Source organism: Ornithodoros turicata, chromosome 5 (genome assembly GCF_037126465.1).
Source record: "Ornithodoros turicata isolate Travis chromosome 5, ASM3712646v1, whole genome shotgun sequence".
NCBI lineage: Eukaryota > Metazoa > Arthropoda > Arachnida > Ixodida > Argasidae > Ornithodoros > Ornithodoros turicata.
In genome coordinates this window covers 74,727,736-74,747,737 of record NC_088205.1, presented here as the reverse complement: position 1 = coordinate 74,747,737, position 20,002 = coordinate 74,727,736, and the positions used below count along the sequence as shown (strand labels likewise).

Below are 20,002 nucleotides of genomic sequence, written 5' to 3'. Positions count from 1 at the left end.
CGCGGAGCCTGCAGAGAATCGGATATGTAAACAATCTCGCGTACGCAACGAGGTTGCTGATCTCTGCATGATGTTGTTTAGCTTCCATTAATAACCCGTCAGGGCTTAGGCCCTAGTTGGTTATCACGATACCGCCGACCGTGAGTAAGAGTTTGTTTAGTTAATGAGGACGTTGTGTTATCGAGTGCGTGATGTGATGGAAAGTTGAGGGCGTATGGTGTGCCGCATAGTAAGAGAAGGATGCTCCTCAGACGTACGATATAGTTTCAGCGTGTAGCCCTACAACAAATAGAAGAGAAGTTCTGTTTACTTTGAAAGACGGAACAATGAACAACAACAACAAATAAGTAATGACGATGTACTGGGATGTTTCGCTGCTGAGGCAGTACCCTATCGAACAATGAACATTTCCGGTTCCGGTGTGGCTTTACTTTCTCTTTCCTTTATAGTACGACGTTCCTTTACGAGTTGTGTTGAGCATAGTTGTCTCGCGGCGTGAAACCTCGAACTCCGGGGAGAGAGGGGTGCAAGACCCGACCGTACCACAATCTTATGGCGAATTCGACTTGTCGATGTGGAGCGACTTTTTTTCGCTTCGCGGCGGAGAAGGCGTGTTTCGCGGGTCGATCCTGGTTGGGTTCACATGTTTCTCTGGCCGCTTCAGATACTCTCGCTACGCGATGGACCGTTGTCTTTTGCTCGTCTGAGAAATCTCGGACTCGACGGGAACTCCAACGAACCGCTACCGTTACTTGCGGATCTTGTGAGGCCGAGCGTTGGTCGACCGAGGGTCGACCCGCTGAGTTTGCCGGATGTATAGAGGACGACTTTAGCAGGGCTGTTTTTAACTTGCGGATTGGGATCGTGTCCCTCTATTTTTGTTGCTGTCCAGAATATCTTATTAACATAATTATCTAATTACACGAGTAACTGACCAGGTTACACTTTGCTTTTCACTAACACTATAGCAACGTAAATGTTCTATGCGTGATCCGGTTGCTCACTCCTGGTCGACCAATCGAATTCGCAATTACTATCAGGGCTGATTGGAAGTAGAACCGATTGACCTGTCATACGAGGCCAAGGATCGCACTTCTATTCAATTGTGATACACCAACAAGTTCACCAACAAGATTTCGTGCGAATGTACTTACTAATAGAGCAACAAGGCGGGGTCCAATCAGGAGCCAGACGTACTGGTTGGCTCCGTATCCTTCCCAGCATGCCGTGCCCAGCTGCTGCTGCATCATGTAAGCCCATGCTATGACGAACACCATGGGTAGCCCTGCCACAGGAAAATAGTCATTGACATTCAAACATTGAAAGCTTAAAAAAATTTATTCTGCATTGTGGCACATATTAATGGGGGGGGGGGGGTATGTATACTACATAGAAAAGGGGAAATGTCAGCCAGGCTGACGCCGGGTTGCTATTCCCAAAAAATTAAAAGAAACTCAAAATAAACATTTAAAAGAGAAAAAAGAAAAATAGTCAGTGCAGCACATATTAAGGGCTATTACTCGTATCTACGACGGCTAAGATTCGCTCAGTAATTAAATGTGTCGTCATTTCTGTAATAAGTAGCACCGTTCACATTGTTTGAGAATTTAGTTGAGTAATTTTGTAATTTAATTAACGAAATTTAACTTTGAATTTGCCAACTTAAAGTAGCACACGTCACTACAGTAACGTTCGTATCCATTTATTTTTCTCGCTATAGAACCATGGAATGAATGGCATATTTCGTCCTTGTACTACCTCAAAATGCGACCTCTAGCGAAAGTTTAGCACGTGAAAAAAAGAAAAAAAAAAGAAGAAAGGACCCGAATGTCGTAAATGCGAGTATTTTGAATCACGAGCATGAGTATCAGAAGCGCAACAGGAGATATTCGTAACGGCGAACTGGTCTAGCAACTATGGCACGAGAGGTGCGTGCTGGTCGTTCTTTTTGCACCTCGGTTCATGAGCACCATCTGGTACGCACCGCCTGCTCACACGGACGACATTCCCCAGAATATTCCAGTGAAAGATGCTGAAAACGTCGTAGCTTCCTGACAGCACGTGAGTGCGAGAGCTCAGCGTCACGTTTGTTTGTTTGTGAGAAAAAAAAAAGAGGAGAAATAGAACTCGTCTCCCGACTTGTTCTGCTACGTCACGTCTTTTCGTGTGCTTCTCTAACCGTAGGGAATATCCTGCAGCTGAGCCACAAGATATTCCGCAGCAGACGACACGGCTAACGGTGTCGTCTGCTGTGTGCGCATGACGCCACTTCCGGTATTCTGACGTAACGCGAATGTGAGCGTCTTTTTTTTTCCCCCCTTCCACTAGAATATTCCGTTAGAACGTCTCCGTGTGAATATGCCGACACAAGAACTTCGTGATCCGTCACTGGAAGTTCTGACTTGAGCTCGCGTACCTTTCTATAAGTTCATTTTTCCCTGTCTTGAGCACAATGCAAGCTCCTTGAAGTCAGAACAGGCCTCTAGCATATACATTAGCTGCGTAACGCATTATATTATGAATTTCCCTGGTGGGCCTCTAATGCAGGTACCCCTTATGCGGCACGCCTGCCGTATTATGGCGAAACTCTCGGAACAGTGAACGCGCTTGGAGCGAAATCTCCCACGTGTGTGTCTCGCAGATGGTTGAATGCCTCGGGTTTGGTATGCGGGCATTCTTTACATAATCCCCGCATTCGCAGCAGCATGAATGTTGCGGGAATTGCCAAATAAGCATTGGAATGTAACGATGCACGAATATTGTCACGAGATGGAGGTTGGGCGACCGCTGTGAAGGTTTTCATGAGTGTTTTTCTTTTATCTCGTTCTTCTTATTATTTTTTCTTTTTTTCTGTTTGCGTCGTGTGTTGAACATTTTTCTCGGGTATAGTGGTCGTGAATGGGAAATGCCTGTCCGAGGTTTTTTTTCTTTTCCTCTTTTGTTTTTGTATTTTTATCTGGCGGGGAGGAGGGAGGGAGAGTGTTCTGAAAGGAGGAATAAGCAGACGTTATACGATCCTCGTCTGCAGGGTTTGTATTATGTAATAGTGTTGGTTGCTGGATGTCCCGCTGTTTTATTGCTAACGCTTCTGCAGTGCGCCTGTGCTGCTTGCTTATCTTTCCTGCACCCCCCCCCCCCCCCCAGACGCTGTTAGACAACTATATGGGCATAGTTTCCGATGAAGTCGGACCAGGTCGCAGGATTTCCCCGACCAACATGCCGCTATATTGACCAGGCAGTGGGCTCGACCATACATCGCCATCAACGAAACACTACAAAGGCACGATATCCAATGTCTGACGCGAGGTGGATTCAATGGCCTGGCTGATAGGGCTTACGCGGACAGCCCATTGAACTCCACAGAAACAACGTGACCGTCGTTGTGGGGTGCGTGAAGTTTCGGAATGTGCGCGATTTCGCACTGCCAGTTTGCAACTTCAGAGATCCCTGGACCGTCTTGATAGCCGACCCTTTGACGTCGTGAGAGTGCTGGGCGAACGACCTGCGACTCATCGTCAGGGTGCACAGCGCTCACTCATCAGATTCAGAGCAGAGCTCTCGTCAGAGGTCCCGTCAGAACGCCACATAAGTACACATCGATACAGGGTGTTTCACCCTGTAACTGATAAATTTTAACGCACGGCGCCGTACTCGCCAGAGCGTTGTGGGACTTTCGGCAATTACTTTCTGGGAACTTTTGCCACCATTTAGGAAGGCTTTGGACAAACTTTTAATGAAGGGAAATTTATTTTTTTCAATCGAACTTTGAAAATTGCCAAGCGAACCTCGCTTTTTTTTGCTTCTTCTTACAGGCATATGAAGTCTTCCACGGATAACCACAGACTCCCCAAAAGCTATGCACACTATCGCAACAGAAATATTCTAAAAAAATTAGTAAAAAAATCCGCTTTAGCCCCACCTGCTTGATTGTCGCAAAGAAGAGCGCACGGAAGGCGCCGGGAGAGGAGGGAAGTGTTCACACCTCTTGTTTTACCTTTCTTTCCCCCGCTTTGCCCTTGATGCTGGGGACAACCGTCTGATCACACAGAAAACAAAACGACAGTCTTATCACAAAGAAGGCAAAACAAATGAAGGCGCGGCCACTTCCTCCTCTAGACGCACATTTCGCGTGCGCTTCTTTGCGAAAATCAAGTAGGCGGGGTTAAAGCGTAGTTTTTACTTTTTTTTTCGACTATTTCTGTTGCTATACTGTGCATAGTTTTTGTTGGGTCTGCGGTTATCCGCGGAGGACTTCATATTTCTGTAAAAGAAAGTGAGGTTCACTTGGCAATTTAGCAAAGTTCAATGAAAAAAAAAATTCCCGCAATTAAAAATTGCCTAAAGCCTACCCCAATGGTGACACAAGTTTCCAGAAGGTACTTGCCGATCGTCCCGCAATCCTTCGACGAGTACGTCGCCAGTTAGGATTTATCACTTTATGTGAAACACCCTTTGTGTAGGTGTATGCAAACAAACTTAAACCATTAACACAACACAACTTGTGAGATCATATCACGTAAGACGACAATCCTTCACATCACCATCAACAAGACGACAAATGAAATAGCGTACGGAGTTTGAAATTCAAGCGATGATAATATTTTCCGTAACATGCTTCCGCGCACGCACACGTGCAGAGTGATGATGATGACAACTACATTGATGATGAACACGTGGCCGGCTGGTCGCTGCCCCATTGCAATCGGAGGCTCGTTTCTAAACCTATAGCTTTTGTTTCGCAATCTTTGAACCGTTTCTAAGACGGTCACAAAAATGCTTTCGTACGGAGTCGTTAGGTCGATAGGCTGAGACAGGGTTATACTCTGGTAGAACTCTTGTGGTGCGTCTTAAGAGCATTTCGCCAGCGCAGAAATAATGGCGTTACAGTAGGACGTGTTTCGTGGCAGTACAGATGTAGTATGTCGGCTATATAGCTGCTGGGAAACAGCTCTTCGGAAACCGAATTATATAGCTTCGGCTCAGTGTAAGGCTGTATCAGTTATATGGCCTCACGGTGCTCTTTTTGTGCACTATCTACACATCTGTAGTAGGCTGCGTGTCCACAAAGTGTACTTAGGTCCTTGCTCGTCTCAGAAATAGCGTTTCGAAATGGAACGAGCTTCGGCTGTGCTATTCTTGCGCCAGGAAATTTCAAACTGATCAATAAGAAATGGAATGATTGCGAATAGGCTAATCGAATCGTTGCGAATCGTTTTTCGGCATGCACAATTCATTGCCGTGACTTGCGGATTCGAGCTTAGAGACTGTTAGGGCATGTAGTTATAGCTGGAACTGCTTCGATCGGTAAAAGGTGATCTGTGACAGCTGATTATTGCTGGTCGCATTCGTACGGGCGGTTGTGAAAAAAAAAAAAAAGAAAAGACAATCAATTAACAAACCTATTAGCAATTCAGAGCTGTGACTCCTTCATCTCAGGTAAAAGGCACTATGTCAGGCTCTAATACGCGGCTTCTACTTGGATTATGCCATAGGGATCTAATAAAGCTACGAGGCCGGAAAGAAAGAAGAAACTACATTGGTTTGTTTTCGCTCTCGGTCGCATTAGATGCCGTTGCAGCTATAGCGATGGTTAATCCCGCGGTAATCACGCGACCTACGCAGGTTGTGATTAATCCGTCCGTATGTCCAACAAAGTGCACATGCTGCCCAGTACGATCCAATCTCTTTCGCTTTCATAAAAACAGCAACAACAGCTTCATTCGCTTTCATGAAGGTCACATTCTCTCGATCTCTCTCTTCCTCTTTGTCTTAGAGTGCACATTGGCTTCCACAAGACCATGTTTTAAGTCGTTCACACTTATGGAACTTTTATACCTATTTTCAGACTATTGCACGGATCAAAATACCTTCATGTCGTCACTGCCGTCACTGCGGTACTTTCTCCGATTCAGTGACTTTACATTAACTATACGCATAGCACCACCTAGTGTACAACGTGTCAACCTGTCAGTGAGCGTTGGATCCAATGCTGTTTGAGACGTTGACATGTTACACGCTTGGTGGCGCTACGCGTATGTTCAGTGGCCATTGGTATAAATGATCATTGAAGACTGCCCATGTGACAGGAGTGTAAGACGAAAGGCGTTGCATGTCCTTCCTTAGTTTCGTATGGGAGCCGCAATAAACATGTGCCCAGTGCAGCTGACGCTCAGGCTAAAGAGGGTACCGGCTTCGTGTGTTGAAGGAGGTGTGACTCTCGGGAGTTTGTCGTCAGCGGGAACAGGAACGGGCGGGTGTACCGCGTGTATAGTGATCGAAATCCCCGTTGCGAAATCAACTACCGTAAATAAATGTTATATGCACTGTAGCGAGCGGGAAACTGCCAACAGCGAACCTAGACTAACTTCGACATAGAAATGCAAGCACCGAACGCGGACTAACCTAATAACAAACAACCCACGTGCTGTTCCGCCGTGTCCACCCTTTTAAGCCTAACGGTCGCTAAAACGTGATTTTCGTTCGCTAAAACGACTTGGACAGACATCGAAAACATGTTAATCTGAGTGGTTAAATATTGATACCGTGTTTCTAAGCACGGCATATCATCTCACGAAGAAATCGAGCATTCTCTTTGAATTTCCTTGTTTCAAGAACATGAATTTCGAGATCGGGAATTTCGCAACTGGGAATATCGAGGCCTTCTCCAACGGGCGGCTGCAACCAGAGTTACCAGGCCAATGGTCTGAAAATTCGCGAGCGCGTACTAGAGAAAGTAGCCAAAAGGGGCCGTTTTCCCGTGCATGTATCCAATATTGTGGAGCCAGTGCATGGTGTGTAGGCATCATATCACATGGAATGAGCTGAGCTCATCCAAAGTAATCGTAACACCAATGCGGAAATACTGTTTATGCTAAAAAGCCTGCAATCTTCAATAACATCTGCGGGTCGAGTTCCTGACGCACTCAGTACTCTCGAAGAGAGAAGAAGAAGAAGCAAAAAAGGAACAACAACAACAAATGAAGTAATGATAATGAATGGGGGCAAAAAAGGAAGGTTATGGCCATGTCGGCATAATGTAAGTTCCACGCGAAACATGACCAGAGAACGAAACATAACCGGCCTCGTAACTGGCCACAGCCTGAGCAAAGAGAATGGCGATGACAATTCGTATAATGATAAGCCACGTCTTTTCGTCGCGAGGGAGCTAAGCGAAAGGTTATGATAATTCGTATAATGATAAGAGATAAGCGAGAGAGCTGTGATCGTGAGCGACAATACAGCGCACGATTCTGAGTATAATTTCATCCAACTGAAGGATCTTTAACGAGTCCAAAAACCCCAGCACAAAAGCAAAACGGTACATCGTACTCGCTCTGACTGAGAGAATGACCATCATCAAGGGATTGGGGAATGGTATATAATAGTAATTATATTCAGTAGTATAGTATCTATCGCAATATAATATCTACTTGCATTAGATGTGTCGCCACGACGAAAGCTGCCCGCTTTTAGGTACACAGAAGTTCCATATGTAGCGCCGAGAAATATAACCCCCAAAGTAGCCAGAAAATAGCCCAATCTGGCAACCCTAGCTGCAGCTTGAACAGCCACTGCGATATTTTGGGTAAACTTTCAGTTATAATAAACCTTTTTTTTTTTTCATCACCTTGTTTATAGCTCCTGTGCTAATTCTTCGTGTTTATTTCTCATTACTGCTAACAGATGCAGCCTAGGCGCCGCATGTAGACAAAGCTCACAGTGCACAAGCTCAGAATCTGTTAAGAATATCGACACAGTCGGGGGACAATAATTAATTTAAGGAATGGAGTCGGGTACCTCGGGTCAGAGGTTCCTCCACTTTGTGCCTCACCGTTATTTGATAGTGGAATGAACATAACAATAAATGTAACAAATACACATACAAAAATACAAATAGATAAATATCGAATAAACGAGGGAGGAACTAGAGGTGGCGTAGAGCGGTTGTTCCAATGGGCGTGGGGGGCACGTTCCTGTCTACATTGTTCTACCACTTTCTCCGTACAAAGCATAAGCGCAAAGTTATGATGAAAACCGTTGCGTTGACAGAACTACAGCCAATGAAACCACTCAACGCACATTACCGACGACGAACACACAAAAACGCAGCAAAAAGTACAAACGACGAAGCGAAACCACTCATTGTTAGTCCGCCTACCAAGCAATATACATTAACCCATTCTCGCCTACGTTCTTCTTTACTCCTCTGTACCGCAGCCTTTGTTAGCACTAATTTCACGCTTCGTAAAGCTCCGAGTTTGTTTAGCACGACGGTCTATTCGGTGAAACAGTTGGGCTAGTGAAAGGGAAGCGACAGCCCAAAACGGGGGAAGTGGTTTGTCGTTTATCCTGCGAAGTGTATCGAGATAAAAATCTTTATTATTCCTGTTGAACAGGGAGACAGGCTCATTGTCTTTTTTCCCCCTTCTTTTTTTTTTTTTTTTTTTTTTGCGTCCCATGCAGTTTACTGCGGAACGCTGCTAGTGAAAGAGTTTGCGGTCCCCCCATAATGTAAAAGACGCAGTCTTGGGAAGTAACTTAGGCTACAGTAACTAGTTACAAAAAATGTAACTATTGACTGTAACTAGTTACTGGTACGGGAAATGTAACTTTTTGCTGTAGCTAGGTACTTTTCTGGTACTTTTACTAGTGGTAAGTACTGGTAGGTACTTTTGAAACAGTAACTAGTTATTGCTTTTCGAAATCGCAGTACTAAATTTTCTGAAAGTAACCGTAATTTGTAACTGTAACTGTAACTAGTAACTGTAACTTAACTAGTTACTATTTTCGCGATGTAACTGTGGAGCTATAACTTAACTACTGTTTGGCACGGGGAATTGTAGCTATAACTAGTTACTTTTCAAAGTAACTTTTCCCAAGACTGCAAAGACGACACGAACACACGACTCACTTTGAGTCGTGTGCTCGTGTGGCGTCCCTCTGGGTGCCCAGAGTCAGGATTTTACATTATGGAGTTCATCCACGAGGTGGCATGCATATACGCCACCTTGTCAGAAATTGCGATGTTTCACGAAATACAGCCGGTAGGGTAGGAAGGGAGTTGCCTCAGGACAGAAGCCGCCGATATTTCGAACAGAGACTGTTCTTCTTCTGTTCTACTGTTCTTCTTCCAGAAGAACAGTCTCTGTTCAAAATATCGGCGGCTTCTGTCCTGAGGCAACTCCATTCCTACATCTCTACCGGTTCGATGGATTTCTACCCATCTAAGCCGGTAGGGTAGACTTGTACTTACTCTATACTTAAGTCACTCTACACTCTTAAAACTTCACCGCATAGCACACTCCTAGCCAACCATAACCTCGAATGATATCGTTATCTGCCCTGATTTGTTGAAAACGGAAGGCGTACGCCTTTTTTGTGACAATTATGAACAGATAAGTGTAAAGATAAGACAAAAAAGGCGAACACCTCCCGTTTTCAACAAATCAGTGCAGATAACTATCATTCGAGATTATGGTTGGCTAGAAGCATGCTATGCGGCGAAGTTCGTTTTTAAGAGTGTAACTTAAATACTTTTCGAGTAACTCGGTATCTTACAAATACTTTTAAAAGTCAGTATTTGAGTTTTGAGAGAACATATTTGTCAGGAACTATCTCGTTTGTACAACCTTTTCAAAGGAAGTTCAAGAAGCCGGCAACTTTGCCCATAACTGAGCTGATAGAGGGTTGGGAACATGTAACACTGTTGCTAGACGAATGGGCGATTGTTTCCCACCAGACGTCGCCGCCAGACGTCGCCCCGCGTCTTTTCACCCCAATTTCGGTCGTGATTAAAAAATATTTAGAGTTTTCTGTCGCACATAAAATTTGCAGTGTGGGCTTCTTTCGGAATAAGCTTTCAAACGCCGCCACCAATATTAACAGCTTACCTGCTGCGTTACAGTGCCTTTAAGTTACTTGCTGATAAGCAACAGGGCCTTATAACCGCCCTTCAGTGTCGACGCCCTTCTGAGCTTCCAATGAAAATGTTTTGATGACGTACATCAATGTTGCAGCACTTCTACCTCGAGCTTTTCGTAACCGGTAGCCGAGATTGCCATAGTATAGTATGCATTGCATACATTATTGAGTAGCATGCATTATAAAGTAGTACATGGCATCTTTGACTGCTCAGATTTACTACCATTGCTCAACATCAACGCACCCTGCCGTTCATTAACGTTTCATCCTGTATTTTATGTAGAAAGTTGTATACAAATTATGTCGCCTTTTAACATGTATGAATAGTCTCCGTGAGAACCATGAAGCTCGTTACATGTTACCATTTCGACCTGATGTAATGTGTTATTCATAATGTTATCTCTTGTTTGCACTTGTAGCTTCTAACAGCTACCTTTGTTTTTGTTCGGCGGTGGACCATTCCCCAGCAGTTGTTCATGGACACGTAAGCGAAAATAAACTTGCTATTATTATCATCATCATCGTAACTATTATGATTGTAGAATTCCCATAACAATGTGTCCCCGCGTAACCTAGCTATTGGAAATATACAGCATGATTGGCAAGCGAAAGTGACAATGGGTGCTGACCCGAGCAGGGAAGCACTTTAACGGCACAGATGCGTCACTGGCCGTAGAGCTTCTTAAAAAGGAGAAAGGAAGTGGCACTAAACATATGCCTCGAAGAACTGTTTCATTAATCAAGGAGTCTACCAGGGGATACGTCCCAAGCGCAATATTTCACTGCGCGGTGTTGTCACTGGGTAATTTGCAAAAAACGCCCGGAGTAAGCAGCCATCAGCACTGCCCGATCTCCTTGAGTGACGTCAGCGAACCCTCCGTTGATTCCCATTGGCTAGTGAAAATTCGTCTAGCAGGCGATGCTGTACGGCGCTGCGGCTCCGCGGGGCTACGTTACGAGTGATATACCCTATCATGGGAACGGGAACGTCACCGAGTGACGTTGACTTCCCTCGCTCACTTACACGCTCTTTGAAGCAGTGGAGGGTTTGTGGAAGGCGTGCAGAGCAGTGGCCTCCCTAGTGGTCATCTGAACTCGTCGTTCATTTGCAAGAGGTTACGTTATTTGTTGCACAACACACCGCAGCCAAAAATGACAAAAAGAAGTATATATATGTAGATGTAAGTGACACAGAGGCTTCGAACGACGCCACGAAGGCATACGCCAGTGTCCCACGTTCCTAATAGAAATAAAACGAACAAAAATACATGCGCGAATGCAAACAACCGCAATGTGTGCTTTGGAATTTATCGAACAACGACACGGGCACGTTGCTGCTGTACTTTGTGCGCACTGCATAAACTAATGCAATGACAAGCAAAACGCCATAACATCATTGATATGGCACGAATATTTCCTCCTACGCCCAGCTAGAGAGGTTGAAGGCAAGGCAGCACGAAATGCCATCTGAAAAATTCCCATTAAACAGTGCAGCGAAATGAGACAGGTTTTTGCTTCCCATTCGGTAAGTGGACTGCTTTTGATAATAAGTGTGTGCAGGAAAGATGTTTATGCTCTTCATGCTACGCGGTGTCTCCGTCTTCAGAATCGCACGCACAGATAAAACGGGAAACGCGCTTTTATCTGATGAGAGGGCTCCCGGTACTGGAACTAATTAAAGTGTCTCCATAAGACCGTTCCGATTAAAGGAGTATTGTGGTGAAGGATCCCCGAAATCTCAGAAAGTTAAATACAACTGGCATCGTTCGAGGAGTTCTGCGCGTGACAGGAGGGGATGATTCTCGGGAAAGCTTTTGAGGAATATAAGTTGCGTTGGAACTTCAACGGCACTCGTAAGTATAACTTTTATCGTTTACATTGGCGATGTTTAAATAACATTCCAGCGCATATTAGGCCTACGTTCTTCCAACGCGTGTAGTTTAATTCCCAAGCACTCTCTATCCATATTATCTTCATTACAAGTCCCACACTTGGGTAACCCTCTATATTAACTCAAATGCTTTTGTTTACACGCTGAGACAAGAGGTACAGTTTCCGACCGTTCGGACTTCCGCTTGCGAAGCCATAACAAAACATGAAATTACAGTCATCGTAAGTTAAAAATATCAAAATGCTTTTTCAAGGGAGTTTTCCCCTGGCGGTGTCCTTGGTCTCTCTATCTCTCTTCAGATTACTTTCATCGATGTGTAGCACGAATCCTCCGTTCTCCTCTTTAATCCCTCGTGATTAAATAAACCTCGCAGACGACAACAAAGTGTGCGTCGGAGGAAAAATGGCAGACGTGACTGCAGAAGACACAGGATTATGGCTTTGGCAAACACCCAATAGGCCCTTTCTTCTTTGTTCCTCGGCGTTCCTTTTCCTCCGTTATCCTTTTATGGTCCACGCACGGCCGTCTGCGTCGTCTGCCATATTATCGCAGAAACCAACAACACAAACAGTTTCGGTTTCGGATTCGACACAACGCGTGACCGTTCATTTCATTAAGTAGCCACTCGGCTGCGCTGAACGAAACACTCGGGTGTCATTCTTCTTCGTGAGCGTGTCATTTATCTTCTTCAGGTCTCGAGGCAACTGCAATCGTTTGTCAGCAGTTCTGTCAGCACTGTAAGCACTGTATGCGTCCGAAACTATATAGATAGTGCCTGTTGTGCACAAAAATAGTGCTTGTTTGTTTACGTCGCTGAGACTGGTTCGTTAGTCCTTTCAAAGGGCCACTCTGACGCGAAGCCCATGTTGAAGTAATTGCATTACGTCAACAGACAACCCAAGTTGTTTCAGGTTCCTACATACGTCATTCGTAAGATACATGACGCTCCATACAGCTGTTTTTGTTTGCCGCACAGAACGCAAACATTAAAGGAACAATACGGTAACATTTGGGCTGGTTGGCATATACTTCCACAATGGACAAAAATCCTTCGGTCCCGTTTATTTTTTGTCGCTTTAATATGGATGGATTAAAGGAACACCCCAGAGCTATCGACTGAGGTTGAAATTAACTTTTATTCGATTGTAAATTACGTGTACGTCTCACGGGCAAACATTCATCAAGCAGGACGTTGTAGTTTTTGAGATCAACGAGAGCAAGTAAAAATGTTTACATTCGGTTTCGGTTTTACCGTGGCGTAATTCCGAGCTAAGCACACCCTGGCGGACATCATAGGAGTAAGATATCGGGATAAAGGTGGTGGAGATCAAAAAGCGGAAACGGCTGACAGTGATATCACGTGACGTCACGGCAGCCACGCCACTGACTAAAAAATTAAATGATGAACAATTGGTTTCGCGTACGAATATTTATTCGTATTCGAATACGAATTATTACGAATAATTTTGTAACTTTGAAGCATGCGATAGCGCTTTTTTTAGCTTTGGTTCGCTACTACTTATATGCCTATATTTACCTAGTTATCTGATAAGCCTACGTTGCTTGAGTTGCTCACTACGTGCAGCAATGTGAATACAAACAGTGCATTAACACGCACTATCGTCACACGTTACTTTTGCAAGGAACAAGCTCATTTCTCGCGTGATTAAGAACACAAACTATCCTTCCAGTTACTAACCCCACGCACAGTTATTGTTTGCATATATACAGGTGTATATATATGCGTGTTTGTGTATGTATGTGTATATATGTAATATACGTAGATGTGTGTTTGTGTGCATCATACCATTGTATTCTACTGTGCTGTGTATTGTTTCAGTCTAAACGTGCATCAATACCAAGGCCCATGAGGCCATTCTTGGGCACGGAATAAAAAGGCGTTATTATTGTTATTTATTATTGTTATTACTTAATATAGCTCTCGCAAGACGACGCACGGTAAACGTTCCGCGTACAGGCGTCATGCGTCTATCCAAATGCTACGCACTCACCTTCTTGCCAAGCGTACGAGGTTGCTTCTGGCAATGACACGCTCGAGTTTGTGTTGACACAAGTCAGATAAAACGTCGTAAAATGTCTTCGAACGATAACTCTTTTCTGCGTGACGTAAATGCAACGCTCGCTCGCTTCATGCATGAAAATATGTAGTGAGTGACATACCCCATCCTATGGCGTAGTACAGCTTGAAAGGGGCGTCCTGTCGAAATATACAGATGGTTATCCGTGAGTGTAGCAGCAGCCCTTCGACAAACATCCAGTTGATGGAGGCCATCTCGGCGTACATCTTCAATGACAGGATGCTCTTGCACAGCCAACGCTGAAAGGAAACACAAAGGAAATGCAGGAGCGAACTTTTCAAGCCAAATACCTTCTTTGCATGTACCTTACATCGCACGTTTCCTTCGTAATGTTTTACGATTTGGCTGGTGCTATTTAGACCGGTTCCCTCCAGTCGGAGTTGAGCTTGAGTTATATAATATATATATATATATATATATATATATATATACCCGCGGACATCCCATATTTCCATTGAAATTGACATTGACATCTTTTACGCATGCTTCTTTTCAACCGTCACGCTATTGTCAAGCTTTACATGTTCGTTGTGCAAAACAGCATGTGACACGACGTCGCCAAGTAAGGAAAGGTAAAAAGAAAAAATGTCACCCATGTCAGTTGACACTCTATGTCAGTACACGCTTAGTGCATAGACAGGACGTCGTACACGTATTCGCCATGTAGATATATACAGGCGTCTTTGCAATATGAGTTATTTTCCCAATGTCGTCTCTACTGTGACTGTCAGTGCTGTGGACATATGGAGAAAAGTCAGCAAAAAGGGGTGTTAGATAAGACATTATAAAAAACAAATAGGTTGCATCTTTCGTTTAACTACGGCATTACGAGTAAACGGGTTTTTTCACTGCTCAAACGTCGCCATACCAGCACTAGACAGCTTCTGTCCAGCGCTGGTATGGCGACGTTTGAGCACTTACAAACACATACGCTATTATTTACCCTATGGTCTTTTAAGAGCTTGCCAAGCCACCATCACGATCAGGATCGCCATCGCCGCTCCGGTCATCACCGTCATCTCTCATCATCGTCATCGCTCATCCTTGTCATCACTCATATTAGACACCCTATCTATGGGGTAGCGTTCCACTCCTAGAGTGGGAAAACCTCCCCACTTCATCCTCAGAATATAATTGTTGTTGTTGTTGTTGTTGTTGCCAAGACGCGACAGTGATACCCCTCTGCGGAAAACATTGGCAAAGTAACCCATCGACGACGTGTAGAAATGGAAGGGAGTTTTAAAGGCGCTGTCCGCGAGGAAGCCGGAGTTATAAGGTTAATGTGATATCCCCCTGGAGATGCCTTCCGAGAAGAAAACACTAAAAAAGTTTCGCAAAATTCGTTCGTGTTTTTTTTTCATAAAACATCAAAAACGTCGAATTCGAAACCAAGTGAAAGCTTTCGGTTGAAACGACCCTTCCCTGATTCGCCCATTTCGATGACGTAATTGGCACTGCCGGCGAGATTCCCAATCGCTTTCACCACCACCACCACCATCACCGCCACCACCACCATCACCGCCACCACCACCATAACCACCACCACCACCATCACCACCACCACCACCCAATCGCTCAGCTGGCGGCGGCGCCGGGCTGGTTGCGATCCGATACCATCGAAATCATGAACGCAGATGTTTCTAGCGACTGTTCGGCAGCAGATAGCGAGTCGGAAGATCGCATTTTGTGACGGATAGCATGCCATTATAACCGACTCCGGTGACGTCGGCAGCACACGGTTTCCTGAATTCAGCCGGGAGCGCGCAGCCGGCTGCAAAATCCGATTAAATTCGTTTTCCAATGTTTCCGACTGTATCAAAACGAAATATTCCGGTTACACGTATTTCAGGCACCCACTATTTCGATCGCACCTTCAGTTCAACTGCGTTTTTTTGTCCGGATACTACCTTTAATTTTCCTGACTTTCGCGAAAAGTACAGGAAAGTCCTTAAATTTGTATCGAGCACGCTGCTCGCCTTGATTGGGGAAATTCCAGCCGTCTGACGTGCCCCTAATTTTTTTTCTCAGACTTTTGAGAGATGAGGTACTCAAGGCGGAAGCGTCACCGTTCTCGTTCACCTCTTTCACTTTAGGGCTTCTTCCCGCATTCCTTGCTGCCCTAGCTCTTCATTTAGTCTGTCCCTCCTCCCTCCTTTCATTCTAATTTGACGATGTCATTGGTGCTTTATCGAGAGCAGCCCTGTTCCCCCTCGGTGGCTGCGCTGTCGTTTGTTCGAGTAGCTCTTCCAAGTTGAATGGCATTCTAGCTCGCCTTTGGAAATATTAAACTTTACGACGACCTCCTCCCCGGATACCTCTGACGGAACAGGTGTAAAAAAAACAAAACAAAAAAATCATTTTCAAACAAGAAAAAAAGTTTTTCAGGTTACGTATGTTGGAGTTGATGCGTAAAGAAAAATTAAAAACATGCAGAAGAGTTATCTGCCCTCAAACTCATTGCAGGTTTCCCTCTCCCTCTTCTCTTTTTTTTTTCTTTTTGTCACACACTGCTCCACAGCCATACAAAGGGGAGTGCTTGGGGACTATATATAGTTCACCACGAATAAGCTAGCCTATCTTATGCCGCGCACGGCACATAAAGAGCGTGATATATTGTACCTAAGGCCTTCCTTTGGGACTTTTGGAATGGTAAATTGTGGATTTCTATTCGCGGAAAGCGCTTTTCTTTCTTCGTACTCTCTGTGTTCTGCCCCATATCTTGTCAGACGACAAGATTGTAGGGCGTGCATTCGTCAGAAAGAAATCTGGACGCATGGTGTTTCCGCCCCCCCCCCCCCCCCTCGGTCCAGGTTATTTTGCACAAGAGGGGAATGTGAATGAATTTCGAATGCAGACGGCCCAGAAATAAGTGTGGGAGGTACGGATCTTAGTTTTAAGCGTTTCTAAAAGAATAAATTATCTCGCTGAATTAGGCAATTGGCTGTGCAAGGTCGCATTTGAACATACCCTTTTTATTTTTCTACAAGCCTCCTAGTCGAAGCAACGAATGCAATATTATATATATACGTATATTTTCCCGAATTCAGAGTCGTGCCGTCCCTAATTGTGAGGCATGTCTCGGCCATTTCTCCTTGTTTACGCAATATTACAATTTTTCTACTCCGAAGGAGTCACTACTTTGGTTCGCGTTTCTTTCTTGCTAAAACAATTATATCGTATATCTGTTACCTAATCTTGCAATGGCAAGATAAACAATGGCTTCAGAAGGATCCTGTGAAGCACTGATAGCCTTTACAGGGCCTCCGAATTGAAACCGTATGAATCCTGTTCCTTTTGTGTTCATGTCAAGGTAACATCTTTTATTCCGCGAGAATAAATTTTTGCACTCATTTAACGCAAATTTAATCTTTCGTGCACTGCACGCCCGACGCGCGGCACCCCAAATCCATTGCCGCAGAATCTTTACGCGAGGAAAATACGACGCTGCTTTGTAGGGGCTGAACTCTGCTCTCGGATTTCCTGAACTTGTTCCCTATCTCGCACAATCAGCATACCGCGTCATACGCGCACAGTGAGCTGCCGCTACACTATTGTAAAAAAAAAAATAATAATGAAGGGGATGAAGTTCTTTTCTCATTCAAATCCATTTTCAAGCCTACCATTGTGTGGGCTCTGTTCGAAATAAAATTGAGGCGCCTGCTGTTCGGAATATCCCGTCGCCTGGCCCACTGTGTCGTGTGTGGATGTAAACTCATTTCTGCTGGCTTATTTCTTTATACGTCAGGCGGCATGTTTCAAAACCAAAGAGAAGCTTAGCGCGTTTTGGAGCAGCCAGTTCTGACTGGGTCGGGACTAACGTCTCCATATTTTTCGTTCTTTTTCCAATCCAATCCAATCCAGAAGCTTAGCGCTCGCAGACGAGGCACAGAGAAAGAACATATACAACACGCACAACGTTATTCAAGTGCATTTTACAACCAGTTTTACTCGGAGATTTCTTCGATAGATACCGTTCCCAAAAAAATGGTTTCAGGAAGAAGAGTACCCATAGGCCCTTCTAGCGATTGCGTAGCCTTTGCCACAATCTTGTAATCCTTTAGAAACCTCCGTATACGGTACTGCACGCCGGCCATGTGACAGGATCCTATTTCTATGTAGGTTCCTTCATCATGTAGGACCTGGTGTCATAATACCATATGGAGTCAAGTAGGAATCTCCAACGGGGACCTGTCGCAGAACGATATGGTATTACTGTACCCAGATTTCAGAACGTGAGTACTTGGGGTGTAACCGTATACTGTAAGAGAAAAACGAGTCAACTAGGGCGTAATTACAACTTTTAATTCCCTGGAATGCAATTATTTCCATCTTAGCCCCCTAGTAGAAGTACAGGGGCAAACTTCAGGTATGACCACTCACAAAACAACACTGAAACTTTCTAAGTTTAATATGTACAAACTTTCTCGTGATGAAGCGTGGTTCACCACTCGAAAGCTTGTACATATGAAAGCTTCATTGTTGTTTTTGTTGTTTTTTAGTGTAATACAATTCATCTCGGACTTGACTCTCCTTGCACACTCGACATCTGCTATCGGGAAACTTCACGGGAAGACCTGCGACTTATAATCCCCGAGGGGGGGGGGGGATCTATTTATTTTGACAGGAAAAGTCAGCCAGAAAGGACGGCGAATCCCCTAATGGCGTGCGTGACACTGCAACAATCCTAAAAATGAACCGTTGGAAATATTAATGACTGCCCGTAAAAATAAATGTCAGCTTTCTGTCTGTTTCTATTGCGCATGCGCAACGTGCAGCATCGTGAGCGTGCGGGGTGTACCTAGAAATACGGGGATCGAAATCCTTGTTGTAAAATGTACTGCACAAAATAAATGTTTCGTGGTCGTCCGATTGAAAATAAGCTGCCTAAAACGCACAGTTGCGTGCGGAAAAATGCCAATAGCGAACTTCGACTAACCTGGACAAAAAAAAAAAAAAAAATGCAAACACCGAACTAGGACTAACTCGAAATTAAACTAACAAATATGGCTGTTTATGCGTGTACGTCCTGCTTAGCCTAACGGCCGCTACAATGTGGCTTTCATTCGCTAAAACAGTAGCAGAACTAGTCAGGAGACAAGTTCAATTTCTCCCTGGTTTTCTTTTAAATAATCAATCAATCATCATCATCATCATCATCATCATCATCATCATTCGCTAAGACGACTTCGACAGACAGACAGAATTCTCGTGACGCTGAGCGGTTAATTAGTCGGATTCTTGAATACGGCTGCACCATCTTACGAACCAATAGAGCATTTTCTTTGTTTCGATAATTTCTAGAATTTCCACGAATTTCGAGATAGAGAATTTCGCAACCGGGAATATTGAGGCCCTCCCAAGGTACGTGGGTGGGTGCGTACGCGCGTACATGACTCAGCACATATTTTTTAAAGCACCGCCGAAAACAATGCATGTACTTTCTGCTATCTTCCATTCGTTGCTTGCTGTTCGTTCAGAATTATTGACCTCTGGGGAAATGTGCGTTGCAGAAAAAAAATAAGAAAGAAAAAGAAGGAAGAGAGAAAGAGTGCAGAAAAAGTACTCTTGAAAGAGCTGCAATTCGCATTCCGCTGCTTATTATTGATGGTGCAGAATACCACTTGGAGTTTCTGTGACGTGTGCGGATATTAATATCGCAGCTCAAGGGAAATTATTCTGAGCCGACTGAGTTTGATGCACGAGCTTCTCTGGCCATGTGGCCACGCTTAAGATTATGGTGGATACATATGCTTTCATCATCGCAACATTTTCTCAGACTTCGAGTGTTATGGCTATGACTTAAAGACGGCGTTTTCACATGCAGCGTGATAGTGTGACGGAGCACCCTTTACAGGAATTATCAGCAACGCTCGCAACTTTCCTTTAGAACAGTTGAAATATGGCACAAAATGGTGGAAATATGGTCGAAAAAACCAGACAGCGGCGGTATTTGAACCACGCATCTCAGCGCCTTGACCAATTCCACTGCTCCTCAACGCCATGTTTTTTTCAACTGTTCATGTCCCCAGGCATCTTGAGGCTTATGTTGTGTTTGTTCCTTTGTATGTTCCGGCCTCAGAACAATTACTTG

At 44.4% G+C, this 20,002-nt stretch overlaps 1 protein-coding gene across 1 annotated transcript in view; it reads right to left on the bottom strand.

The window, feature by feature from the left end:
- Nucleotides 1-20,002, bottom strand: part of LOC135396199 (corticotropin-releasing factor receptor 1-like) — a 199,342-nt gene that overhangs the window by 28,597 nt on the left and 150,743 nt on the right. Inside the window, exons 6-7 of the mRNA XM_064627223.1 lie at nucleotides 13,994-14,150; nucleotides 1,155-1,285 (exon numbers count right to left, since the gene is read on the bottom strand). Coding sequence (XP_064483293.1) covers nucleotides 1,155-1,285; nucleotides 13,994-14,150 — 288 coding nt within the window. The remainder of the gene's footprint in view (nucleotides 1-1,154; nucleotides 1,286-13,993; nucleotides 14,151-20,002) is intronic.